At 45.7% G+C, this 27,985-nt stretch overlaps 1 protein-coding gene across 7 annotated transcripts; it reads left to right on the top strand.

Annotated features, from left to right (window-relative positions):
• The first annotated feature begins 198 nt into the window (after positions 1-198).
• TRAF3IP2 (TRAF3 interacting protein 2) lies at positions 199-27,778 on the top strand. Of its 7 annotated transcripts, XM_038133616.1 has the most exons (11): positions 203-1,000; positions 1,118-1,586; positions 8,779-8,863; positions 9,113-9,862; positions 12,905-13,094; positions 15,346-15,521; positions 16,926-17,014; positions 18,734-18,802; positions 21,071-21,187; positions 22,304-22,378; positions 27,167-27,778. In XM_038133616.1, exons 3-11 carry the CDS (start codon positions 8,848-8,850, stop codon positions 27,311-27,313), a joined length of 1,629 nt encoding a protein of 542 aa, XP_037989544.1. In that variant the 5' UTR covers positions 203-1,000; positions 1,118-1,586; positions 8,779-8,847; the 3' UTR covers positions 27,314-27,778. The 7 variants fall into 7 exon arrangements, 6 of the variants coding, with proteins under 6 accessions (XP_037989545.1, XP_037989544.1, XP_037989543.1 ...); XR_005256509.1 differs by having other exon boundaries at positions 199-1,586; positions 18,734-18,797; XM_038133615.1 differs by having other exon boundaries at positions 203-1,586.
• The last annotated feature ends 207 nt before the right edge of the window (positions 27,779-27,985 follow it).

The raw sequence follows: 27,985 nt of genomic DNA, 5'->3' as shown, positions 1-27,985 counted from the left end.
ACTCAGGGCTCAGGCAGCCTTGATGAAAATGCCGGCTGTCAGGGTGTTCATGGTGCAAAACAGCTGTGCAGCAGAGGCCAGGCCAGAGGGATTAAACCTTCAGCTGACTCAAATGACTGTGGTTATAATGCAGCCACTCCAGCCGTAAGCATCTAGTGCTCATCACATCTGGGTCTGGCTGGGACCAGAAGGGACTGTCCAGGAAGTCTGGCAGCAGTCAAGGACAACTTCAGGATGCTCCAAAAGGGAGCCCTGGTGTCCTGCTGGCATTTGCCTTGGCACAAGAGGGAGGAAGTGGGGAAGGAAGGAACCAGGATGGCCAATTCCAGGGCCAGGCTGATGTAGGCTTTCTCAAGAGGGAAGGTAAGCCCAGGTTGCAGGGCATCACTGCACTGCCATCAATACAATCACAGCTGGCGCTCAGCTGGGGGCACATGCTGCTCCCAGCTGCTGGAGATTTCCCTCTAAAAATGTGGACAGTCATTCCCTAATGAGAGGAGATAATTGCCTGGGTCACAGCTTTGCCTTTGGATCAGGAGGGGCTGGCAGGGCGGTGGGCATGCAGAGAGAGCCTTTCCTGGGGGCAGGAATGCTGGGCATGTGGCTCCTTCCTCCGCTGCCAGTGTCACAGGAAGGGCACAGGAAGAAGCAGCGGTGGCACTGCCAGAGCAAGGATCTTGGGGGATGCTTCAGATGTCCCTGTGTGCGCAGGCAGGCCTGCCAGGCACTGAGGCAGCGAGTGGTGCCCGCCTACGGTCACTTGGAGGATGAGGAGCCGTGCCCAGGCTGCAGCTAAGCGAACCTCCTTCCAGGGTTAACCTAAGAAAATGAGGCTGGAGATCAGGAAGAGCTTCTCAGCAGGGAGATGCGCTGAGTGGAGGGTCAGGACAGTGCTGTGGGCTGGGATAAAAGCGGCCAGAGCGGCTTTCCTGGGGCAGCTCACCGGGCATCTCCGGAGCTGCTTGGCTCAGGAGCTGTGAGAATGCGGAAGTTTCAGCTGGTAGGAAAAGCGAGTTTCTGCTCCTTGAGAGTGCAGAAACTTGGAAGTGTCTAGAAATCTAACCTAAAAGAAAGAACCAGTCGACAAATCCTTTTTTTTTTGTTGTTCTTTATATAGTTCTTACCCGCATCATGTGATTGTCTTCAGTAGTCTGAATCACAGCTGATTTAACATTTGGCACCGACAATTAGCGACCGAGGGCTGAAAGCAAGGGATGACTTTCCCGACGAGGCACACCGTTTAGGAGCCACACCGGGGCTCCCCCTGAGTGGTTTATCCGCGCTTCCCGCGGGAGAGGCGGCGGGCCGCGGGCAGGCATCGCCGGGGAGCCGTGAGCTTCGAAGTGTCACTCCCCCACGGAGGCTCTCCCGCCGCCGCGCCGAGCCCTGCGTGCCTCTTGCACTTCCTGCTGCAGAGCCAGTTCTGCCGCTTACCTGGGAGAGGCAGGCAGGGAGGGTGTCGTAAAAGGAGGGAAAGCCGCCCGGCCGGCTGAGGAAGGAGCCCCGGGCGCGGCGGGGAGCGCAGGAGGCGCGCAGCCCTCCCGCTCTCCTGGGGCAGCCCAGCGCGAACCTCCCTCGCCCGCAAGGTAAGAAGTGTCAGAGGTGCCGCCTCTCTCGGCCCCTGGTTGCCGGCAGCTGCTGACCCACGCCCGGCTCTCGCTGGGGCTTCTTTCCCCCCGCCTCAAATCGCTGTCTCGCTCGCTTTCTCCTCCCTCTCTCGGGTCATGAGAGCCCGGCTTTCACAGATGGTTACAACATGTTTCAGCCATTTCGCTGCAGTTTGTGTTGTTTGTTGGTTATTGTTTTTTGGTGGGGTTTTTTTGGTTTGGTTTGGTTTTTTTTTTTCTTTTTTTTAAATCAGGAGGGGTTTGGGGTAAACGCTGGGGACGGACACGCCTGGTGTCGAAATGTTGTCCTGCCTATTTACGTAGTTGCCTGGCGATGACTGGCAGCCAGGCCTGATCCCGATCCCGCCCTGCCTGGCTCTGCAGGCTCGAGGTGGTGTCTTGGCCGATGGCCCTTTCCCTCTCCCTTTCCCTTTCTCTTCCCTTCCCTCTCCCTTTCCCTTCCCGTCCCCTTCTCCGGCTGACCCGGGACTGCATGGGACGGGTCCACAGAGCTGGTGAGGGAGAGGTGGCTGCAAGGTGTTAAGAAAACAGGATCACGCATTGTTTTTGCCCCGTCCTCTATAGCCTTGGCACGGAAACACGTGGGAGCAAGGTGGTAGTATTTCTATTCGATTAGGATAAAATCAGCCATATAAAACCCGCTCCCATTTCAGCCAGTTTCAGGATACAGGTTTTGTAGGTTAGCTGGGTGCCGAGATTGGCACATCTGGGCTTACTGGTCCTCAACCACCACCAGCAACCCTGAGACCAGAAATTCCCATTTTCCTGCAAGCCCTAGGTGGGTCAAGGCCTGGACTGGGCACACCAGTGCCCCACCATGACCAGGTGTTGCTGTGACACCCATGGCGGGTGATTCCAGAGACAGGGATGGGAGGGGCACGGGCGGCTGGGCCAGGGTGGGCAGGTGGCTGCCAATGGTGCTGCTGCCTGCAATGCCGTCAGCCTCTAAAGCCGGCCTTGCCCTTGCAGAGTGCTGGCAGTGTCTGGAAGCATGCTGTATTTTTTTTTTATTTATTTTCCAATGGAGTTGAGTTTTCTCTGTTTTCCTAAGGCAGGAAGCAAGGCATGTGCAATTATGGTGTTCGTGTCTGTCAGTGCCCCCCACCCCCAGCAGTGGCTTTTGAAGTTTGGCAGTGGGTACATGTCTGAAAGATACACACATTTCTGCACGTTTCATGACTGCAAGTGAGCGAGGCTGTTCTCACGCCAGCCGAGGGAGACACGTCAGGTCCCGCAGGCTTCCCTCAGCCTCCTGCCGCCCACGCACCGCGCAGCCCTCGCGCTGCAGAGCAGCCTAAGGATGGGAGAGACATCAGCCCTGTGAAATACCAGGGGCTCTTTAGGGACCAGAGTCTTCAATGTAAGGCATAAAGCTGTAGGAAAGCAGGCTGAGGAAATTGATGCTTCTCAGAGTAATCCCCCCCATCCCACTCCACTGAGCCACCCTGGTTTTGTGGCAGGATGTCCCAGGGCCATGGGATATCCCAGACTGGGGGTTCTTAAGTGCCTGTGAGAGTTTTATCAGCACCAGAAATTGGTGGGAAGTAGCCTCTGGAAAACAATCACATTTTTAAGAATACTGAAGATAATTGTAGATGTTTTCATATTTCACAAACTTTAGAAAACTGGCAGGGAATGCTGCCTGTATCTGAGATGCCTGTTTGGATCCTGCTAGAGGGGTGTCACCCTTCGAGTTTCTTACTACTTACTGCCCAGCATTCCTTCAACATGTGTATCGATGTCTGCACTAAAAAAGGCAAAAAAGAGCAGGTCTGCTCTAGCCTTTGCACCATGGATTGTCCAGTGAAGCAGCATTAGTGCTGCAAAAGAGAATGTGAAGTTTGCCGTGGCACATGTAGATTTTCCTGCCATGGCTTCAGAAAATATGTGAGAGCAACCATATAGCCAGAGGAACATTGTTTCCTTATTATTTTTCTAATTTTTCCAGAAGTCATAAAAATAAGCATTACCTGCCCTAGAGAGCTAAGAGTCTGGGCTAGGAATGTGACACATCACCTTTCTTTGCTGTGGAGGTACCCAAGGGAGAGGGTCAGCGTCCGTGATGACAGCAGCTGAAATTTCTCATGGTCAAGTGCGAAACTCTGAAGCTTGGATTTCCTTGGCAGTGCTTATTAGAGTTGTAGACCCAAACTAGTTCCCACATTTGCACTTGCTCCTCCTGTAAGTATTTCTCTCTGGGATTTTTTGAGGAAAGTTGTGTCTAGTGTTTCTGTAGAGAAAGCTGCACTTAGAGCAAGTGCTCTTGAATGCTTACACTCATCTCACCCCGTGGCAACAGCATTCCTTGGGATCTCAGCATGTGCATCCTCACAGCAGCTTGCAGATTCTGCATCCCCTTACTCCCATCCTGCAGATGGATATCAGCAGCAGCAGGGAACTTAAGAGATTCAGCCAAAGTACACAGGAATTATTTGGAAATCAAGAAATACCTGTCTGTCCCCACCCCTTGTGATCTCAGCTTTGCCTTAATCTCTACCCATGCCGTTTCAGAAATGCTATGACTGGCAAATAAAAAACTCTGTCCTTGTGTGTTGTGCACCAAGGAAGGTGAGGTTTCTTTCTCATCCTAATGTTTTCTGCTTTAACAAGGTAGACAAATAAAACTTTGATCAAAAGAGCAAAGATATTTTCCCCCTCTCCAGAAGCAGCAGAGAGCACAACCATGTTCATATTGCAGTCTCTCTCCTCTGTTTCTTCATGACAGAAGGTTTCTAATCAAAAGCAGATAGATGGTTAGTGTGTGTGTTTTGGGACAAGTCTTCCTACTGGAAAACAGATGAAATAAATACCTGATGGATTTTGCTATCAGCTGCAAGGAAACAGCACCGATGAGCTAAGCCAAACAGCCTTCCCCTTTGTCCCCTTGCCTCCGTGGGATGATTTTTTAGGGGACTTTGGCCATTGCGTCAAACTTGGGTGCTCAGGCCCATCTCTACTGACCTTGCAAAAGAATTTGCTCCCCTTCATTTATGCTCTCCCTCCAGGAATGGCCATGGCCAGCAGCAGCTGGATGTGAGCAGGAGATCTGCTCACAGAAGATGGGTGGCTTCCTATCTCCCTGGCAGAAGTGGAGTAAGAAGCTCTCTGGGTGTGGGAAGCCTCACAAGGAAGCTGGAAGGGGGTTCTTCTCAGGAGCTTGAATCACTGAGCACCCACCCACAAAGGTTATTTGCTGAATTAATGCACATTGCAGAACTGGGTGTATAAGGAGAGGAAGGAAAGAGTGGTTTAAGGAGTTCCCTTGACGTTTTTGGGAGCAGTCCAGGCTCTGTCCCTCTAGGAAGGGCCTCCTCACTTTATTACAAGCAGAAATATATGCAATGGCTCCAGGTGGTTGTCAGTAATCTCCTGAATAGTCAGAGGTGCAGAGGGGATATTCAATTCTTGACGTTTTCTGGCAATATCATGAACTGACTTGAAGTTGCAGAGTCTTTCCAAATGAGGTTGGGCACAAGCTCTGCACTCCAGCAGCCTCTGTGCCAGAGAAGGGATCAGGCTACAGGTTTCTGAGGGTATTTCAGTATGCTGAAGCATTCCTTTCCTCTAGTTCTTCAACACAGGAGACCAAGCAGGTAATTTTTCTGCCCTATGCCTAACTGTATTTGCAGGATAAGCTAACTAGAAAAGTCAAAGGAAACAAAATGAAACTCAGCAGCACAAGGCAACATAAAATACAGGGATAATAGGCTCTTTTGGGTCTTTTTCCAAAAGCCAAGAATCTTCAGCTGAGCAAAAACAACACCCTGAAGTACTGCTTTTGGAGGAGGATGTTTTTGAATAATCCGTTATATTTTCAGCAGTGTGGGGATTTCTCTTGGGAATTCCCATCCACATGCCATTGCCGGCATTGCTTCAAAGATGTTCAGTGTGTCCTGGGGTTAATTTATCCCCGGGGCCATTGCTACAGACAGAGCTCTGCTGTTTAACAGCTTCTCTCTCCAGCCAGGGCTACTGAGGGAGGAGGAGGAGGATGAAGTCATATTTCCTACTTTTTTAATGCCAAAGCCCTCATCCCCTTGGTGCCTCCTACCTTGACCCTGTGAGAGCAGGGGCAGTGCGTGGGTGTCAAAGCTCAGCTTTTGCTTACACCCCGCAGCAGGGTCTAAGCAAAAACCTATCTAAAAAAAAACCTAGAACTTTTTGCAGGTAAAAACATAAACGATGGAATTAGTTGTGTCTTCTGTCTGACCAAATTATTTCACCCAGGTATTTGGAGTAATTTTTTCAGGTCACGTTACACAGGAAGGAAATAAGGCTGTCTTTTAAATATTGATTTGGGAGATAAAGAGGCATTTATCCATTCTGAGATAAACTAATAGGAAAGACATTTTTGAAGTAAGACATTTGAAGAGTTTAGTGGCTGGTGATTTGCAACACAGTTTAATAAAGTCCTAATATCCCTTCTCCAAAAGGCAGGCTAAATACATTAAATAACAAACTTCAAGAAAGCAAACCTGAAGTTTTCTTGCCCGTGTTGTCCCTTTCATTAGATTCATGCAGTTCATTTCACAGATAGTCAGATATTAGCGATGGAATTAAAAAAAAAAATACTAAGAACACTGGAGGTTGTAGCCTCCAAAGGAATTTGGTGGCTTTTAAATCCCATCTGACACCCAATCCAAAACCTACAGAAGTCAATAGAGAGATTTCCATTTACTTCACTGAGCTCTGGATTGAGATCTCAATTTCTCCACAGAAATCTGTTCTTCTTGGCATGGTGCTAAACTGAAGGCTCTTGGATACAGAGGATTTGAATTCAGAGTATTTTCACCCAGGTACTTCAGAGACCATCAAAACAGCATCTTGGTGTATAAGGCACTGCAAATTTGTTTCTGAAAAGTCTAGTTTGTATGTTTGCTAAGGATTATATTGAATAGAGGGATGATCAGACAGTCCATGTGGCCTGCAAGGTGGAGCTGTACCCCAGTCCTCAGCTGAGTTGTGCTTTGTGAACTGGTTAACTGGAACCAGTTAACTGGAGATGCTCAGAGGGGAAATAAGAGATTGCCATGTGATTTGTGCTGCTGGAGTGCGTGTCATTCACTTTACGACCAAACATACAGAGATATCCTCAAGCTGAAGCATGTCTGAGCAGGCACTTCAAGGCCAGCTGGTCCAAGGGTCAGGTTTACAAAACTGTTGAGGTAAGCAGAAGACGGATGCTTTGCAGGGCATTTGACACCTCTCCTTCACAGGTGCTTCTCTGTCAGGGGACCACTCAGCAGCTTTACAGCCTGGTTGGTGTAAATCTGACTGTGCTGTGCTGCCCCGGGGCAGTCCTCATTTAAACTGACTGTGACCAGAGGTCCCAGGTAAAGGACACTTTGCCACCCCTGCACAGCATCAGGTTCCTGACAGGGTCCTGCGCTGGTGCTGGGATCTCGAGCTTTTTCTCTTTCCCGTCACATCAGTTATGTCGGTCGGAAAACCGGGACTCCGTGGGCTTGGCTGATGTTTGAGACCTGGCGTAGAGGAAAAGGGGTGCAAACCTCAGGGAGAGACGCGATGGTGGTGAGCTGACTGTCAGCCTTTCCAGCCTGGGCGCTGGAATGGCAGGAGCTGGTCTGGCACCAGACCCAGCTCGCCCGTGCAGGGGCTGCAGCTGTCAGAGCAGCAGCAGCGTGTGTGCTGTGCTGGTGCAGCTAATAGCTGCTCTGAGGACTTGCCTACGTGGGAAAATTTACCAGCGTAATTATTCCACTGTAATTATCCCAGGATAACTCTCCCTGTGGATGTGCTTAATATAACATAGGGTATGTATGAATGTATGGCAAATCTTCTGCACAGATGGGGTTTAAGTTACATAGAGGAGGAATGTTTACATTGCAGCCCAGCAGCAAAGCACAGTTTATATCCTACTTCCCAGCAAATGTTACACCCAGAATTTTCTGTGCCAGAGGTACTTTCAGGGGGAAGTACGTGTCATTTGATCTGATCAGCAAAAATGTAAAGCCTCAACCTTGCCCTGTAAACATGGGGCACAACGCTTGCTTTTACAGAATCGCTGTGGAAGCCAGGGTAAAGGCTGGGACACTGCTTTGTACCTCTCTGTGATCCTGTTCACCTCTTTTTCATAGAGTGATCATTTAAATTCGTTGCTGATTTGACTTTTTTGTTCAAAACACTGTGACTGAAGTTGGGAGAAACCCTTGGATCTCTAAAAGCTCTTCAAACACATGATTTTGACTTTTTCTACCAGGCTTTCAGGCCACATTCTTTTGCCAGATGTTGTCATTCCTATTGCTTGAGTGCTTAGTCCCCTCTCCTCTGATAACTCTCCTACTTGGGATTTTGGCTTCTTCAATCTGATATAAGGTGAATGGCTGGGGAAATGATGAGCACCAGGCGTGTTTTTCTATACTCCATGGTAAAAAAGAGAATTTGCTGGGAGAAAGCTGAGCTGCACCCTTTAAGAGGATGAAGATGGCTGCACTTCCTGAAGCCTGCTCAGCATTCACCCATCACTGCTGCTGTCATCCTGACTCGGGGGAAGCAGAGGTGTCCATCATCAGGAGTCACTTGGCGAGACCAAATTTACTGGGATAGCAGTCCCAAAAGGAAGTTAAGATAATTTTGTTTTGGGCTCAAGTCAATTCTGACAGAAAGAGGAAAAAAATCCAACCAATAACTAATCTCTCTAAATTATCTCTTAATTTTTAACAATTAAAAATAGTGAGAGTCATGTGATAATAGACTGGAAGAAATGGTACAATAAATTCAGCAGCAGCACTTGGAAACAAGATTTCGAGTTGAAATTACTTAGCTAGATGTATCGTGAAGTTCAGATCCAATGCATCAGCTGTTATTAGAAGGTCAGGAGTAAAATAATTGTAAGTGGTTATGTTGCCTGGATTATGCCTGGACCAAACCTCCAGACCCAAGCAGTCTGATCTACTGTCAGGTGCCAGAATTACTTCTGAGAGACAGTTCATCTGCTTTCCCCCCCCACCCAGTGTCAGCAGGAGCAGTAGGTTTCAGAAATCCCATAAAAAACATTTGATTTGCGCAACACAATTCCCAAAACTTCAACTGCTATTTTTTTTGCAGCATCTGAGATAGAGTTATTTTAGGATTATTGCCCATGTGAAACTGTACTATGTTCACAAGAGTCCTTTTTCTTGTTTTCCAGTTTGCTGAAAAATCCTGGCCTTGCAGTAAGGCAGCTGACTCACTTCCGGTTCATCAAAAAAATTTGGAAATGGCCTCTGTGTCAGGTTAGTCCAAATTATAACTCTCTACTAGCTTCACTCCAGCTAACCCTCTACTTTCTTGTTTTGCCAAAAGTCAGCCAGACTTTTCTTGCTGTTTTCTGCCATCTTTTTAAAAAGCATTAAGTTATAAAGAATGTAAAGAATACATATTGCTCTTCAGTATTCCAGCTCACAGTCACTGAATGATGATGGATGATCGGTGTTCGACTGTGTGGCTGTCCATCTCCAGTGTTATTTCTCTCAATTTTTCAGGCACTTTTGTGGGTCGAAGCATACCAGTCGAAGTGGATGAATCCATGCCATGGCCCCAGTTACCTGAACATGTCTTGGAAAAGGCTTTGCAGCCTTCTGGAGAGGATATGGAGGATGAGGAGGCCCAGAGCACACGTGTTGCTCGAACACCTCAAGCCGATCCATCTAGCCTTTGCAGAGCACCAGCACATCATCATTCAGTGCTGTCCGTGGAGCCAGACAGCAGCTTGTGGTCAAAATATACTGATCCTGATGGAGGCGGACACTCCCGTTCCCCTGGTGAATCAATATCAGGAGTATTTCCCTCGAAGACACATTCTATAGCTAGGGACAAGCCAGGCATGCAGCCAAGATCACAGCTTTCAGCTGACACCAGGCACAAGTCCAGTAAATCAGAGCAGATCTTGTCTGATGTTCCTGAGGACTCACTGGAGGAAAGCAGCCAAGGGAGTTCACAGTCACAGCAGCCCTCAGGAAACAGACTCCTGGCAGAGCTGGGGACTGTAGATACCGGGTACAACTCCCAGTCGCAAGACGTCATGGGCATCAGGCATCTGGAGCCCCCCTTACCCCTGGTGTCTGTGCTGAACCCCCAGGACCTCCCGGGACCACTGATCTCCAGAGAGTTTTTGGGACCTGAGCATCAGCCGTGCCCTATGTGCCATCACTTGCCCCATCCCAACACGCCCTCGCAAGCCCAGGGCTGCTTCAGGCACCGCTGCCCGGCACAGCAGCCCCCTCAAGGCCCATGTGAGTAGCACCTCTCGCCCCACAGGAGGTTCTCTGGGTGTATCTCAGCCATCGGTCACCAAGGGCGTGTTTCCAGCACAGCATGCCATTATTAAGCTCTTTAAACATCTAATTGCAGTCCATTTTACAATTTCAGATTTTTGGGTTATGTGTCTGAACTCTCTGCTGCAAAACCTCTGAACCTCTTAAGTTAAAGAGGTCACGGTTACTCATCGAGTGCAGGCGAATGATTTTGCTTAGAAACCAGCCTTTGTCGGTCACGCTGAGCATGCACAGCCTCTCCCTGCTGTTATTTCATATTCTAGTCATTTCCTTCCTTCTTGCATCAGTCATTCGGCAGCCTCCTATACCCACTCAATTCCTGTTGTTTTCATAGATTTCCTTGCTCCCCCTTGGATCCCCAAAGTTGAGAATTTCCTGCCAGCATCAGGATGGGAGGTTACCCTTGATCTCCATAAATAGTATCTCCCAGCACTATGACCAGGCTCACCCATGTGTTTTATTTCTATGTGAAAAGAGCGTGACATCCATCATCTTAATTTTTTTTTTCTGTTGTCAGCTGAAATGAGAGCTCATTACTTAAAATGGAGCCCTCTCAGCTGCTGGTGATTGTGTCGCTGAGTGCTGATGTGACTCCCTCAATATGGGCGTTCTGGCTCTGGGAGACTACAGTGCAGTTTACAGCCTGCTATTAATTAGTATTCCTTTTCAGTCTCTGAGATTTTTATCTGTTATGAAGTGAGCTTTGAACATTCAACAGCAATATCATTGTTTTAATATAATTTATATTACATTAGGCTCATGAGACCCTGACCTGTTTTGGGCTGGCTTTGTAATAAAAAGCTGTAGGCCTGTTCTGATAAACCTTTTTTTTTTTAACCTTTTTTTGACTCCACAGCATTTATATTGCATCTGTTTAAGGAGTTTTGTCATTTCAGCTATGTGCTATAATTAGGTATATGAAAGAGGAGGGTTTCAGAAACTCAGTTTCCAGCTCTGATTTTGGAACTTTGTAAAGGGAAGGGGGCTACAGATAGACTTTTAACAACATCTACAGCTTAAGATTTGGAAAATTTCCTCTGGTTTTCCTTTCATACCTTCTCCTTTCAGTTCAGCTTTAAGCAGACAAAGAGCTGGTTGCACAACACCCCTCCCTGTTTACCTCAGTTTACCTCCTCCACAAGCAGGCATCGTGAGAAGTAGGACATTTACTGAATGAGGACATTTTGTTTGAAAGCAGGACCTCTGAAAGGCTTTCTTCAGAAAAATCACTACCGCTCCAGCCATATCCAGAGGGCAAAAAGAGTAAAATAAACTCAGATGGCTGGGGCAGATTTGCTCAGGACCAAGAAGCTGGCAACTGTACTCCTGTTTCTCACATGCCTGCTACAGCGTAAATCACCTCCTGACAGCTCCTTGTGTCTCAGAGAATTGTTGGGCAGTGGCAACCCACAACAAAGCTCTGCACCTCCCCTGGGGAATAGCAACTGTGCCCGGAGGCTCTAAGCTGGCCGGGGCACCTGCTATTTGAGGTACAACAACAAAACTGCTTCTGAAGTCAAAGAAATGTTCACAACAATGCCCTGTGCCCGGGGACCATAATTTCACATATTTGTCTTTCAGGGATGTGGGGGTGTGTGGGCAACCGCGCCTGGCCACGCCATGCTTTGAACTGTGGCTGCGTCCAATATACTGTAGCAGCAAACAGATCTAAAGGAAGCTGGTGAAACATTGGCCTTAAAGCCTCCAAACCAAACCGAGTGTCCCAAATCCCTGTCACCTTCCCTAGAGCTGGTCATGAGGAATCCAGGAGGAAACCATTTTGGCCTGCAGTATGGTTCTCCCAGTCCCTTTCACCCCGTCCTTTTGCAAATAGTTAAGAGGGGGATGGGAAAATCTCCTAAAACAATCTCAACAAATACAATGTTGCTGACTCACAATTTCATCAGGAATCTGTGTAATTATGGGGTTGGTTGGAGGGGTTTTTTTCTTTAGTGTTGGCTCCTGGAATTAGAGTATTCCATCAAAGCTTTGTTTTCTTTCTTTATCTTCCCCTTAAAAAAAAAAATAAAAAGATAGATGGCCTCATGGCTGCTAGGGAAAGGAAGGCATGACCCAAAAATAGCTAAAAGGATTTTAAAAAAACAGTTTTGGGGGAAAAGAGCATTTGAGTACTGCAGCTTTTAGAGTCAGCTCATAACACCATAATCATGCAGTGCTAATAAGCCCTGCCAGGCTGGACTTTGATCTGCACACAGCAGCTTGGAAGTGCACAGAGCTGCTGCCTAATGAAAACCACAAGCAGAAAGACTGAGAGGAAAAAAAAAATTCCTTTTCCCCAATTGGGAAACAAACAGCTTACATTGCTTTCTCTTTCAGTTTATGCCAACAGTTCCCTTGTACAATAGTTATTAATCAGTATTATGTGTGGCCAGCAACAGTAAAGGTTTTCAGAATTACTTGAGCAAAATTATCACTTTGGGCTTCCCCTGCAGCCTCTCGGATGGTAACGGGAGCAGCAGCAAGTCCTTAAAATGTCACTTTGACAGAAAATTCACACAGGGTGAAGTAACAAACTAAGCGATTATTTTTCCTCTTTCATTTACAATAATCACAGTCTGTTTAGCCTTAGTGTTGCAAACTGATTTGTTCCAGGATTTTGCATCTGCTTTCATGAGAACTTCGGGATGATTCATTTTCGCAAGTCATTGCCAAAAAGAAATTAAAAAAAAAAAAAACCTACCAAAAAACACTGAGGCACAGTAAGCGCAGGGACAAGGCAGCCCTGAATGTTTAACTGTCAGCTGTCCCAACAGCCCAACCCCGAGCAGGGATCTGAACCCTGCCGTATGTGAATGGGAAATAGCAAGCTTTAGACTCCAAAACATTCCTTCATCTGGCTTCTTTCAGAGTGAGATACCTGCAAATGCCTCCAAACTGCTCAGTTTCCTGAGACATGCCTGGAAAGGAATAAACACAAACTGAGGCAAAAATGTGTTGGCTGAAATGATAGTTGCTGCCTTTATTTTCTCACCCTCCCAGATGGCAGAGCTCCTTACCAACATTTTGCTGAGCCATCGCAACCACTTCCTCCTGTTCCTGGACCTTGCATGAGAGTTATCCGCCCAGCCCAGCAAGTCATCCCAAATTACTCAAACCTCCGTGCTCCCAAAGGCACTGGAGATCGACCACCCCAGAGGACGTGCTCCTCCCCTGGTCCTCCTCGATTCCCGTAAGTATTGACTCGGGGGGGGGGGGGGGGGGGGGGGGGTGGGGTGGGTTGTGGGAAGTGAAGTTCCTCTGTTCCTCTGATCTGATTTTGTGGGCTTTCAACCAGTAATTCTGAATCCTTGTACTGTGAGCAAGCCCAGGCTGCAGGAATATGTGTGAGATGCTGGGTTGTTTACTTCATTTGCTGTTTTACACCCAATGGGGGCCTGACCCTTTTCCTAAAGGACTTCAAAGCCGGATACCTGATAGGTTGTTAGAGCACAGCCTGAAATGCATTTGTTAAGGAGGATAAATGCTTGAAGGTTAAAGGGATGAGGGGTTGAAAAATATCTCAGTTGAAACCTTAGAGCTCTCCCACTCACGGGCAAAGGTCAGTTTGGTGGCTTGCTGGAGTCTTCAGCCTGGGACAACTCAATCACTGGCTTCCAGTGATTTCCTTCTTATCTCTTCTGTGGTGCAGAGAAAAAGGGAGAAAATCCCATCAGTTGCTGATATATCTCTACACTGCAGTTTGCAGCCTTTTCTATGATTTTTCATAGCTAAATGTCTGGCACTTTTCATCCAGGGCTTTTTGACTGATTTTCAGATATTAATTACCAGGCCTTATATTCTTATAAGTATCTCATTAGAAGATGGGAAATTTTATTCATTCAGGAGTTCCTTCAGACTCAGCTATCTAAAATCAAATTGAAGCTTCAGGTTTTGAGAATATCTGAAATCAGGCTGTTTTTATTCAAGTGCCACAGTACTTTTAGAGGTGTTAAACTAACAGGCATCTGTGCTTGAAAATGTCCACTTATGTGACATGGTCTTGGCAGGGAACTGTGAGAATGGGCAAGACAAAAGAGGGCAGACAGTTGAAATATCATTCTGCTCTGGCCTGTGAAAAATTAAAGGCTGTAACAGAAAAGTGACAGCAAGATCAGGGAGTACCTGCAGCAGAGAGAATTGCACTGAAGAGTGTGTATGAAAATGTAAAAATACTGGGAGACAGTGGGTATTCTTTGCAGTAGTAAAATTTAAAACCAAACTCCTGATTTTTGGCACATTTTTTAGATAAGGTGGAGTTTTGGGAAGATCTGTGAATTAGCCACCAGGTAGTGTTTTTGTGGCGTTGATGAGGCATGTGTTGCTTTTGTCAGTACTTTCTTCTGCCAAAAGAGTTCCAGAATACTCGGGGCCTGTCCTGCGGCTGCGTGGCTGCTGCTTGCAGGCTGACTCCAGGAACAGCAGTTATATGCTGGTAATATTTGCCTATAGAGTATTTTGTAACAGAAAACATCTGCACCGAAATGAATAAACCAAATCTTAATGTGACAACAGAAAACATGCTGCGACCAGCCTGTCATCATTCATTTAAGGAAGGCTAAGGAAAAAAAGAGAGTGGTCTTGATTGACTACGCATCATGGCTCTGTGGGGAAAAGCTCGCAGAGAAACCTAAAACTCATCCAACAAATTCAGCTCAGCAGATTGCAAGCACACCTCACATAAAAATCTCTATAGATTCACCTTCCCATTGACTTAAAATCTGAAGCCAAAGTGTAGTAGGACAAGAACTGCTAAACTTCCTAAAATCATTCCTCCTTGTCTGTTTACTACAATGGAGAAGACATTAGGCAAGACTATTGCAGGTCTGGAATGCCAGTCCCTGACATGAGAAACCCTCCTTGGGGTCTGCCATTGCTGAAAGAAATTAACTTTGTTCCCTTTGGCAAAACATTGGGTTTGTCCAACACTGGAGGCCCTGCAGAGCTGCAGTTGGAGTGCCCTTGTAGATCCATTTTCCCAGTTTCCAGCTTTCTCTGAGCCTCTTGCGCTGCCCAGGACATCGTGAGAGCATCTGAGGTGCCATGAAGCATTCTTTACCTTTAGATAATGGGAAGAGGTTACCCAAGGGCCACCCTGCTCCCATGTGTGCATAACAACATCCACGACATGCCATTATTTCTCACTCAGAAACAGCCTTTGCTTCTGCTAATTGCAAACTGAACAGCTTTCAGCTATAATGTGACTTACTTCCTGTGATTAATGTTTCTCTGAAAAACTGCTTCTTGTGGTAGCCTGTCACCAAGGTATCCCTTCCAAAGACACTGTAATAACCACGCAGATGTGCTGAGCCAAGCATTTCTGCAAGAACTTTTCATAGCTGGTATGCAGATCAAGTTCTTAGTGTGTTATTAACAGGAGAAGAAATTCTGAATTCTGCCTAAAAATAAGTATTTTCTAAATCCTCCATTGCTCTTCTTTGTAGAAACCATCTATACAACCAGCTACCTAATGGTCAGCTTCCCCCCAAGGCATGTGGACCAGATGAAGCATGTGGTTGTCCTTCAGACAATTTTCCATCTCCAGCTGCTGTCCCAAGACCTCTCAGTAACCCTGCAGCCAGGGGAACTCTGAGAACCAGCAATCTGCCGGAGGAGTTGCGTAAGTGGTTAGCAAATTTGTTCTGTGCAAGATTTTACAGCATGGCCTAACAGCTTTAGGTGGGAGAGCTGCAGAGTGGTGAAGGGGGAGGAGGAGGCAGGGGGAAATGACATTAAGACAACAAGAAAAGAAAATACCAAGTGTCATCACATCTCTTGGGTGTGAGTGTCTGTGTTTGGTGGGATGGAATTACCCCCTTGAATCCTGAAAACATGATGGTCATTAGTTGCTTGTTATTTTGTTTACAAAAAGTAAATACTGTTCAGATTGTTTTCATGACTCCTTGCTAAACAGGATGTCCCTTTGAGGCAGAAGGGGCTGGAGCTTACAGTAAAAGACTAAAAACAAACAAAGCCTGAGGGATAAAGTGTTTCTGCCTGTCCCAAACCAGAAAAATACATTAAGCCTTGACCTCAGTTTCTCCCTGAACTGGTGAGTTTGGAGAGGACTCTGGGACATACTGAGGGCAGCACAGGCTCTGACTGACATGCTTCTGTTGCCACCAGCACCACAGATGCATTCACCCTCCAACTCTTAGGGGAAAGTTAGGTTTCAGAATAATAGCTTCTTTCTGAATGCCAATCTGACCAGTAGGTGAGATGTACCATTGCTAAGAACCCTCCACAGCTCTCCTGAGATTTTGATTTTTCCTTTATTCTTCATTCTGCATATCACCTTTCAAATCCAGAGAGTCACACCTCTCTGGCCTGTAGGAGTGAGTTATGGTACCAGATGCCACTCTTGGATAAACCCTACTTTATCAGTTAGTGTGTTCTAGATGGAGGAATTACTGGGTAAAACAGGGTCATGCACAGCTGGATTAGATCAGCCAGCTGCTTTACCCTGATGCAAAGCCATGAAAACCCCTCCCACAAGGGCAAGGGCATTGCTGTCACCAGCCATGCATCCTGCCTGCACAGGCTGTTAATGCTGCTCCAAGGAGAGGCAGTTTGACATGCACAAGGGCCCCTCCAGCTCTGTCATATCAGTGGTTTGGGGAAAGCTGTGCTGGCTGCAGCCTGTGTAGGTAACTCGAGCCGTGGGTGAGAGCCCAGGCTCAGGTATGTCCAAACACTGGGAAAAAGCAGCGCTGGCCACAGGGCAGGGGAAGCAGCGGAGGGATTTATCCTCTGCAGCCTGCCAGTAAGGCGGAAGGAGCTCAGATCTAGAGCAGGGCTTTGTGACAGTGGGTTGGTTTCAACACTGAGCCACTGCACTATCCCACACCCATTTTGTAAACAATCCAAAGAGACCTAAGTGGGCAGAACCTGCAGCGTGGTGGAGAAGGAGGGCTGTGACAGTCTCACCCTCTGAATGATGAATTTAAAGGAGGGCTGTGACAGTCTTACCCTCTAAATGGTGTATTTAAATGTGTTATGTATTCATACAGACTCTCTCTCCCAGGCAAGGTCTTTATAACCTACTCAGTGGATACGGCAGTGGAGGTTATGAAATTTGTGAACTTCCTGTCTGTAAACGGATTTCAAACTGCTGTAAGTATTCCTTCCAGAAAAAATTACTTTCAACCAGGGAAGAGTTTGTTTTTTTTTTTAAAAAGCAGAGGCAATACACTGTCTATTTAAATGTTTTTCTGGTTATCCTCACATTTTGTAGGCTAAAGAAGATACAGATAGGATGAACTAGCCTTGGTTTTGCAAGCTGTGACTTAAGTGATCTGTCTTTTTGTTTATTCTTATTTTAACTGAATTTTATGCTTTGAAATATGCTATAATGATCCTGGAAAATTTCACTTAGTGACACCAGATGGGCAATAGTATGAGGTTTTGTGAGGTATTCCATTAATATTGTCTCATATTTGATGTGTAATATCACAGTATTACAAAAGGTCAATTTTACATTCTTCCCATCCTTTCTTTTATTTTCTCCAATGCTGTTACATCATTGATTCTTCAGATGTAACTTTCTGCTAAAAAAGATCTAAAAGTAGATTCTAAAATTCACACAACTTAATGAAACAGCCCATCTCATGGTTTCGTTTGCTTTGTTATCCCTTTAAAAGTGATTTTGCTTTGTTATATTTTCAAAAGGGATTCTAAAAATCATTGGCCTAAAAAGGTCTGTGTCATACTCTCTAATCCCATAAGCCATTCAGATTTTTACTGAATTTCTCATGAGTTTTCTTCATCTTAGAGGCCCACAGAGGCTCTAGGATTCAGTGTTCATCAAAATCTTGATTCATATTTTCTTATTTCAAGAGCATATGCTATCTGACCCCTCAACCTTCACTCTTTGGCTCCAATTCAGGAAAGCATTTAAGCAAGTGGCTATCATTAAACTGAATGAGACTCAGTGGGGAGTTTTGCACGTGTTTATTTGTTTTCATGAATCAAAGATTTTTTTTACAGAGACTGCAATTACACTTCTCTCCAGCAGTTCTGTACTACGACCAATTCATAAGAAAACTTTTGGGCACCATAGCTTTACAGAGCAGAAGGCTCATTAATAGCACTTTTGCTGGACAGGCAACTCTTGGAGCCTGTTGCAGAATAATAAATACAGCAAAATGGCCCCAAAGCAGGGAAACAAGTGGGCTCTCTGCATTCAGAAAGGGAAAAAGAAAAACTTGGGAGCAGATCATGACTCTTTTCTCGAAAACTTGGAGAAGTTAATAATTACTCCATTGGTCACAGTCACTGATTGCTGGTTTCTGGGTTTACTGGGTGTGCAGAGAAGCCAGCAGTGTTGGTCATATTCAGTTCTATGAAGTCCTCCACTGCTCTGCTGTCACTGAAGTCTGGGTAACTGCACCCAATTATCAGTGACCTGGCTGACTTCCTACCACACACCCTGAATATTTAGTTCAATGTGAAGCTAAAGCTTCCCACTCAGTATACCCTTGCAGGCAGAAAATAGCAGGCATTTGCAGCTATACAGATGGAGAAGGTGAGCAGCACTTTCTTCTGTCCAGTAAAAAATGCCTGGGAGTTGGGGACTGGCAGGGCAGCCAGTCAAAGGGCCAGCTGAGTGGGAGCCCAAGGATGTGCCTGCAGCAGCCCCTCTCTGCCTGCCTGCTGCCTGTCCAACTTGACTCTGGACTGCACGGAAAGGGGAGAAGTGCATGCACACGTTTTTTTCCTAAGGGAATTGGAAGTGCTTGTCATAAACAAAGAAAGGAGTAGGTGCTCTATCAGTGCCCTAAAATGGGGAGGAAAGGTGAAAGGATGCTCATACAGGCTTTCATTCTCTTGCAGATTGATATCTTTGAGGACACGGTACGAGGTATTGACATCATTAAGTGGATGGAGCGCTACCTAGGTGATGTATGTAAGGGCAATTTAACCTTGTTTATAACAGAGGTGACCCGAGGAAAATGGTTGAATTATTCTAATACACAGCAGGGACAGAATGAAAATGCAAGACCCTACTGTTGTCTTCCCTGCCCCTGTAGAAATGGCAGAGGTGTTGCAGAGAGAGTGTAGGCAAATCTCTCTGATGGTCCCAGAGCTCTTTCTTTAAGAAAAGAAGGGCTAATCCTGGCATCCTTGCGAAATTCTAATGCTGCCGGTTGCATCCAGCCTGAAGCTGCCATTGGAAAATTCCTCTGTCCCATTTTTGAAGGGGGGGATTTATCATTGGTTATAATGATACCTGTATTTCATCCCAGGCTGCATAGTCATGGCCAATGTTCATCCTTCTCACCTGTAGCTTTTACACTGATGTCTAAAATGCTGAAGGGTTCTTCTGAATAAACCATCCTGCATTTAAACTGGAAATTGGTATTCTCTTGGTTGATATATAGATTTGCTCTCATCACTTTGTATCTATCTAAGCAGTAAAACAGAGATTTATCTTGCTGCCAGGGCTGTCCCCTGCAGCAGCAACTTCCTCTGAAGTTCCCCTGAGCAGTGAGAGCACATCTCCTTTAGGATCAAGCCAAGTGGTCAGACTATACCAGCACAGCTGAGCATAAACTGGCAATTCTGTTGCTGGACAGGAGCCATCATGGGCTGCCTTCCTTGGATTCTCGCCTTGCTGAGTGGCCGCGGGGTCTTTGACTCACTCTGGCCAGATCTCCGTGGTTCAGGAACAGGGTGACAGGAGTGGTGGACTCTCCTCCACCTGAGCAAGGAAGCTCAACCATCTGAGCCAGCCCTACACAGGTTTCCTGCAGGTGTCCATGCATGCAGGATACAACTGCATGCAGAGCCAGCCTGGGACCTCTGCCATGGAAATGCAGCCATGCCTACTGGGGCTTGCATCAGGACCAATTAGGCTCGGGCTCACTGTGTGTAATGTAGGTAATGAAACCAGAAGACAGGGTGACTTTGCTTTTGCCAAAAACATCATTATCACTTAAAATACAAGCTGGCAGATCTCCTCTGGGACTTGTGCACAGTCAGTAGGAGAAACCAGTACGTGCAGAGGACAACCTCCTGCCTCCACCTGAGGATCTTCTCACTACCCTCCCCAGAAAAGTTTGGTTTCCCTCACTGACTGTAGAGGCAGTTTCTAACTTCAAAACCCTTACATGTGTGTGGAGGAAGGGACTGCTTGGACACAGGCAGAGGAAAGTGTGCAACTGGGCACACCCTCTTGCAAACCCTCAACATCTGTAAGTGCTTACGCACATGTCAAGCACAAGCAAAAGTAATTCAGGAGTATGTTGAGTCAGTGAAAGGGATAATGGCTCCTTACCAGATTTGACCCTATGGTGGGGCAGATTCTCTTGATACAGCACAGGAGGAAAGAGTTAATTACATGCCTGGCAGACTGTAAGATTTGGAAGCCTTACACAGGCTTCATGTGCCAGGGATGAAAGGCAGGCCCCAGGTAAACACAAGTAGGAAGCTTTCATCTGCTGCATTTCAACTGGCCTGCCATTAAGGAGAGATGTTTCCTAGGTATAAAGGATGGCCCCCTCACTGGAAACCTGAGCTCAGTGTGGGGCTGGGATTAAACAGGTCAGAGGCAGGATCTGGGCTGTCCTAGCAAGGTGTGGGAGCACTGCCATCAGCCCATTGTGACAGAGCTGCCAGGTACCCCTAAACCTGCCCAGGCCATCCACAACAGCCCCCCTCTCTTCACAGCCACCTCTCTGCACACTTTGCTACTAAGACCAGCATGAAAAGGCATCATTTCTACCACTGAGAGCCCTAGAAGCAGCTTCCACAGACCGCTGTCTTTAGTAGCTTTTTGTATAAAAAGCCATAGATGACTAAAGAGATGCACTTCTACATAAGCTGTTGGAAAACATTTGGGTCTGAATTTAAAGACAAAAGTTTTCTGTGTATGCACATAGACACTCTACACTGATAAAAAGTAGCTTTTTATGACAGGGATTCCAAGTGTCAACTGGTAGCTGCTAATACATCTCTTGACATTTAGATTCTCTATATTGAGATGTTGAGAAATAACGAGGAGAACGAGTGTGCGAGTTCTCCTGTATTTCCTGCCAGAATGAATGAGATCCTCTTGTGTTTGCCAGGAACACAAAGATCACTTAAAACACAAACTGGCAGATTTCCGATCTGCCTCTACCAAACACGCTGCGTTTCTCAATTTCATGAAAGTGCTTTTCTCCCTAACAGAAGACGGTGATGATAATCATAGCAATCAGTCCAAAATACAAACAGGATGTGGAAGGGGCTGAATCCCAGCTGGACAGGGATGAACATGGCTTACATACTAAATACATCCACAGGATGGTAAGCAAGGACATGCATTTGCTGTTTTACAAAGGCTGTCTCTTCTTCTCAAAAGACAAATCTGTCTCCAAATGGCAGGTTCTTTGCTTTGTTTTCCCTAATCCCCATAGTTAAACACCCCTCTTTGGAATTCATTAATCCTTCCTCTCATCAGCTCCGTATGCTCATTAACATCTGCTAAGAGGTTCAAGGAAGAAAAATCCTATTAAACGTGCTCATCTTATTTCTTCATATTCTTTATTGTTCAATGTTTTTCCCCTCCTTCACCTTCTTGAGCCCTTGTATAGCCCTGAGCACTATCTTATCTAACAGTGCCTGACCTTCCTCCCTCTAAACCAGCCCCTGTTGCTTCAGCCATCCTGGAGCTGAGGTCTTTCCTTAGGCAGCAGTAGAGCTGACTGAAGGATGGAATTGCAAAGCGGAGGCCAGAGATGCAATGTGGGGCTCCTGGGGAGTGCACAGAGGTGCCAGAGGACCAGACAGCCATCTCCCCAGCCTGTCACAGGATGCACATTCAGCCCAGAAGAGCCCATAGAGCCATGAAGCTGATCCTTTCTCCCTTGGTTTGCAGTTAGCTGCCTTTCTTAGCCTGTAACCCATCTGATCCCCCAGCTGGAATCTGCAGTCAGGTTTCTCAGAAGCTGCCACCAGCAGCTGAGCTCTCGGCAGTACTTTGCTGTCCGTACCAGCCCTGGGATGCCTGTGTCCAAGGCCATGGGGAACAGGCTGGGCCCTGGCTCAGACACAGACCTGGCCTCTGGCTGAAATCTTTCATCTGTTTGTAGGCCAAACAGGAATGTTAGTCAAGTCAGGCTTCACCAGTTCGAGATGGATTTCATGGGATTGCACCTGCAGCTAAACCCACAATTATTTCACACCATGAAACTAAATGTTCAAGAAATGTTGACAGATCTTTCCTGTATCCTTTCTGTTGCAAAGAAGAATTAGATTAAGTGGCCAAACCAAATCACACCGAGTCCACCAGCAATAGATCAACTCATTTAACAGAAGAGCAGTTTAAGTAAGCAAGGAATGTTTTTATACATAGGGTTCAGATGCATGCAGAGAAAAACTGTCATGTCATTACAATAAAACTGGCTTTTTGTTCTATTCTAGATGCAGATTGAGTTTATACAGCAAGGAAGTATGAACTTCAGATTCATCCCTGTGCTTTTCCCAAATGCCAAAAAGGTAACATACATGCATGCTTATATACTTTCCGCATGATTAAGCGCATATTATTTTGATCACAGTGCAGCAGATGGAATCTTAAAAACAAAACACTCAATTTCTTGGTTCTTAATAGCCTACAAGTAATATTCAAAGCTTATAGGTTTATGTATTCCAAAGTTCATAGGTTTGTGTACATGCAAATAAAAAACATTTCATCCACAACATAAATCAGTGTATAAATGTATTTCTGATGATGAATGTACAACTAAAACTCAAATTGCTTTGAGCACTGAAAGAATTTAAATGGAGAGGGGCACTCTATCCAGGAAGCATGTTTTTTATATTAACCCTTTTATAATTTTGTCCAAATGCAATGCTGATGAGTGAGATGGGCAGGATTTATGACTAATGTGAAAAGAGGGTCTGGAAGAGGGTGTGTTGAGAATATAAAAATAAAGAGTATAATAAAGTACTAGGCTGTTTCTTCAACTTTGACGAGCCCATCAAAGGCAAACTAAGATTTTTTAGGACTTGCAATGTCATCTGCCCTCCTTACTTGTTTTGAAGATTCATTTGAGAATAAGAAATAAGTAATGCAACAAATTCCCATCTCGTCCACCTCACTGAGAGAATCTCTTGGATTTTTAAAGACAAAAATATTAAAAGGCTTCAGTTATAGCTTTCTCAATCTCCTGCATTGTATTTGTGTTTACTTTGCATAACTAAATGCTTTGTGCACTGTTGGGTAGCTATCATGTTGCCCCTAGGTACAGCTGCATTTTAGAAAAGTATGGAAAATTTTTTTATATTTCTTTGGGTGCCCAAATTTTGGAACATGAGTCAAAATTTAAACAATGTTATCAATGGTTACAAGGCTGTGCAGTCCCACTGCACTTGTGGATTTTAGTGTAATGAAGTTCTTTATTTAAGCACCAGCTTAAGATCAGAAATTTGAAAATATGTCTCTGGATTTGTAAAATATGTGAGCTCCTGTGGGTTGAACAGTACCTCTGGTATTTCATGTTATTCAGATCCTTTCCTGAATGATCTCAGTCAGCTACTTACCTTAAGTGAGTACCTGGAAGACAGCAGTGGTGGGAACTGGGCAGGCCAAAGGCAGGGAAACAGTCAGCATTTTTTCAGTCAGTCTTTGGTGGGGGAAAAGGGCTCCTGACCTTGGGGCTACTTGAGTGCCCACCATGTGAACAGACCACACAGTCTAGAGCCACTTAAGGCTCTAGACAACCTTAAGGGCTGCAGAGAAAAGTGTCCCAGGAGGCACTATATCTGTCTTGGGGCTCTGAGACAGAACACTAAGTTATGTTTATTTGGGCTCAACTTTATTTATCAGAAGACTATTTAGTGTATAGCAGCAGTTCTCTCAGACAGTGGTTTGTAAGGAATTTCCAGGGTTGGTTTATCCAGCTGCCTCTATCAAGGCATCAGGCTCCAGGAATCCTTCCTGCCCATCCTCTATAGTCCACATAACCCTTCAGTTTTTTGAGAGGTGCCTTTCTCATTAAATTATGCAGATCAGCATTTTCTACTGCTGTCAAGCTTTAGTCTCTTTCTCCACGTAATCCTTTGGTACATCACCTACCTTCATCTAGCTGCTTAATGATAATGTAACTGAGGACATCATGGGTGGAAGGAGAGCACCAGAGCCTGAACAAGTTGCAGTAATGAAGTCTGGAGGCAGTCAGAGGAAGTGAGGTGCCTGAAAAACTGCCAAGTGTATGTACAATTGGATGACGTTGGCGGGCAAATTACTTCAATTTTTTCCTTTTTATACTGTCCTTTATACGTTCAAGTGTTAGCATAGCTGGCAGTGGAAAAAAAGCAGAAAAGGAAGATTTGGAGGTTTCATCTGGGGATGGAGCTATTAGATGAGTTAATCTCATACACAGCACATCATAAAGCACTGCTGGTATGTGAAAATTAGTCGACCTCCAGCAGGAAGAGATCTGTGTGATCCAAGGAGCATTCATTAGGAAACTGAATAATGAGGCAAGGAATGCACAACACACGGTTAAGGTGCAACTGGCGTTTCCAGCTTCCAGCCGTACACTGCTGAAGGAAACATGGGTCTTGCTGGTTCAAGGTTTGCATCACAACAATCCACAGAAATGTGTCCTCCTCATTTGGCCACCTGATGACCAAAGCATTGAGCCAAGATGCTAGAGGCTTCCTCTGGAAGCAGCCAAGGGGTGAGATGAACAGGACTGGTGCTAGGGAAGACAGGAGATGTCAAACCATGCTTTGCTGTCACAGCCCTGAACAGTGCTGTCCTCTGCACCAATACACTCTGCCCTCTTCCTACCAGTTTGAACTGTGGAGTTATCAAATACTCTTCCTATGGCATAGAGAGAATTTCCTCTCAGCTCACAGGTACACAGCCAAATTTTAAAAATGTAAAGGACGGTAACCACTTTCCCATTACTCCCACCTGCAGTGACAGATGCTGTTGTGTGGCAAGGAAAAGCCCCTTTCTCAGTCTGGATAAAAATAGCAGCTATAGCTACCCTTTACCCCTACACACCTCCCTCAAATTAAAAATACTACCAGAGCTGATTCATGTCCTTTGTCAGCTTTTTGCACTGACTTCGTTATCGAGGGTATTAAACAAAACTGCACGAGCAGTTTTGGAAGCAAGGCACAGAGCTTGTCTCTGGATGAATAGTGCCTCTCTCATTATATCCCCATGTGCTGATTTCTTACCTACTACACATTTCTTACACTGATTTCCATCTTAACTGAGTTACCCACGTGGACCTCTATCAAATGCATTTCTGCAGTCTAGACTGACTATATCTACTAATCTACTGCATTTCCTTTGTCCAAAAAATGTAGTTTCTTATCAAAGGTAGAGAAAGGGCTCATTTGGTAAAACCCCTTCCCACATTTAATTGCATTTCCTTCTCTAGCTCTTAACAAGATTTAGTAAAGAAATAAATTCCATGTAACAATGCTATGCATGTGCATGCAAACATAGTTATCTTTCTTTCTTCCAGTAACATTTGAGTCTCTTGGCCAATTCCAAAGAGCTTTGTCAAAGGAGTAAAATTCACAAAGATTAAAATCCATTCCTATGTCAAAGTAAAAAGACTAGCAAGTGGAGGCAAGAAGCTTTATTTTTGCTCCTACCAAAGGGAATGCTGTGGGATCTTACCCCTGTGCAGTGAGATGTCCATCTGGAAGAACAACCTCCACTTTAAAGAGACCATGACCAAAGCCTATCCTTTCTCAGCTGCTGGAGAAAGAGGAAGGTCAGGTTTGATAGATACTTTTGCCAGTCACAAAGCTGCTTGTTCAGAAGCCTAGGTGAGTTCACACTAATGGGTCTGTAGGTGCCTGTGTGACTTACCTCCTTCTTCCTGTACGTAAATCCTGTAGCTCTAACAGAGTGATTGCATCAATTAGCACAAACCGCTCCCTGAACAGGAAAGCAATGCAGCCTTGTTCCTACAGCTGCACAGGCCAAGGAAAAGACAGCCAATTTGAGAAGCATGACCATGGGAATGAAAGGTTTGGACTGCAGCTAGGCTGTTTGCTGGCAGCAGGACATGTGCAGCCCATGCCAGGGCATCCCCTGGCGAGGTGCCAGAGATGTGCATGCCAGCAGCTTTTTGCTCTGTCCTCTTGGAGCTAGCTCCACTAGCTTGACAGGAACTGTGCTGCTCCTAACAGGGGCTATCTTGAGAAAACACTGCTAAATAAGAGGTCCAGGGACCAAGTGCTGGATGTCCTGGCTCCTTATGTTGCTTACCTGCTGTCTCATTTTAGCTAGGTTCTGGTGTCTCCAGTTCCAAAACAAATCTCTCTCATGGTGACCATGAACTGGTTTTGGTCAAGGATCTGTCCCTCTGTTAATTAGTGATATTGTAATAGCCCTTCACCCCTACACATCCAGGCTGTCCATATGGAAACTTCCCAAGGCTGTGGGAACATGGGAACATGAGGTCTGAGCAGGCTCGTTTCCATTAGCCGGCTGTCACTCTCCAATGCCATGCTGGTCCCAGCTTCATTGTGTTAATGGACATTAGCCAATCCCTGTGAAGGACTGCACCTTTTCCAGGATGCAGGGATTGGTGGAAGTTTGACCCTGCTAATCTGGAGATGCCTTTGTCTCTCATCAAGCTCAGCATCGGCCTCAGCCTTCTGCTCAGTTGATCAGAGCACACCATGCTTGACAAAGAAAGGTGCAAGGGGAGAGGGAGAGGGCTACCAGCATGTGAAATGCTCCTCTGGGGTCCCAGGCTCCCAGGCTTTCCCTACGGGTCCTCATCCCAGTGTTGAATGTGCTGTATGGATTCTTCAGCAGCTACTAACGTGGCAGCCTTTCCCTGCTAGGGGCACTGAAATCTCTCCTCTCCTCTCCTCTCCTCTCCTCTCCTCTCCTCTCCTCTCCTCTCCTCTCCTCTCCTCTCCTCTCCTCTCCTCTCCTCTCCTCTCCTCTCCTCTCCTCTCCTCTCCTCTCCTCTCCTCTCCTCTCCTCTCCTCTCCTCTCCTCTGTTTATTTTCACAAGCTTTTCAATGCCTGTCATTGACATCAGACTTCCTTTGAAACATGGTGAAATTAGCCAACGTGATGGCAGAAGAGAGACAGGCAAGCTGCGAGATCACACGAAGTTCATTTATTTAGGAACCCAAATACAAGCCAAATTAACATTTCTTGTTGTTACAGGAAGTGCCTAGAACAGACAGAATTAAATCTTCCCTGGCAGGGTGTGACGGAATCTGAAAGATTCTGGTACAGATTCAGAAGGATGTATGGGATTTAGCTTTTATTTTCTTTGTTTTTTTCAGGAACATGTGCCTACCTGGCTGCAGAACACTCACATTTATAACTGGCCAAAGAATAAGAAGAACATCCTTTTGCGGTTGCTGCGGGAGGAGGAATACGTTGCTCCTCCAATAGGACCTTTACCAACACTCCAGGTTGTGCCGCTATGAACATTATAACTTAAAGCACATGAGGAGTGGTTGTTAAAGGGTTGTTCCTGGCAGGGAGCCAGCACTCTTCCAGATGGCTCTTTTTGATGACAGAAGACACTCTTTCTGCTAAAGGAATTGGTTGTCTTGGGTTACTCAGGCTCAGCTTGTTCTCTACCATGTTAAACATCTATTTCCAAAGCTGATGGGGCAGAACTCTCTTCTCTAGATTTTTTAATAAGCTACAAATGGAAAGAATGCCCAGTTTTATTTTAACATCTGGTTTTAGCATATTCCTTTTATTAGTCATTATAGCAAACAAATACCAGAAATTATGTTGCAATAAGTGTAAAATAAAAATTACATCCTCCTTTTTGCTCAGGGTTTCTTTAAAGATATTCCTGCTTTGTATAGCATTATTGAACCATCAATTTGTATATACACTATTAAATATATTTGCCTTTTGTAAGGCAATCTTATATACCACGTCCACTTCTATTATTGCTGGGGACAATGGAGAAATGGGTTGGGTAAGGCAGATTTTCCTTAGCCTGTCTTGCATAAAGAGACTCGTCTACAAATAGAGGACTTTCAGATCTGGAATCTCTAGAGTTCCCTTTCCTTACAGCTTGGTCCCTCACACCTCCAGCACGTTGCAGCAGCAGTCCCCAAAAGGAGAGCTGAATGCGTGGC

Source organism: Motacilla alba, chromosome 3 (genome assembly GCF_015832195.1).
Source record: "Motacilla alba alba isolate MOTALB_02 chromosome 3, Motacilla_alba_V1.0_pri, whole genome shotgun sequence".
In the NCBI taxonomy this organism is placed as follows: domain Eukaryota; kingdom Metazoa; phylum Chordata; class Aves; order Passeriformes; family Motacillidae; genus Motacilla; species Motacilla alba.
This window is presented reverse-complemented; position numbering and strand designations above follow the sequence as displayed.

What these genes read in the sequence shown, in the direction of transcription:
- TRAF3IP2 (XM_038133614.1), top strand. Translation starts at nt 8,746, where the DNA reads ATGTTCACAAGAGTCCTTTTTCTTGTTTTCCAGTTTGCTGAAAAATCC. An exon ending in CAATCTGCCGGAGGAGTTGC is followed by an intron (nt 15,522 to 16,925) that starts GTAAGTGGTTAG and finishes TCTCTCTCCCAG; the next exon opens with GCAAGGTCTTTATAACCTAC. An exon ending in TGGAGCGCTACCTAGGTGAT is followed by an intron (nt 18,803 to 21,070) that starts GTATGTAAGGGC and finishes TCTCCCTAACAG; the next exon opens with AAGACGGTGATGATAATCAT.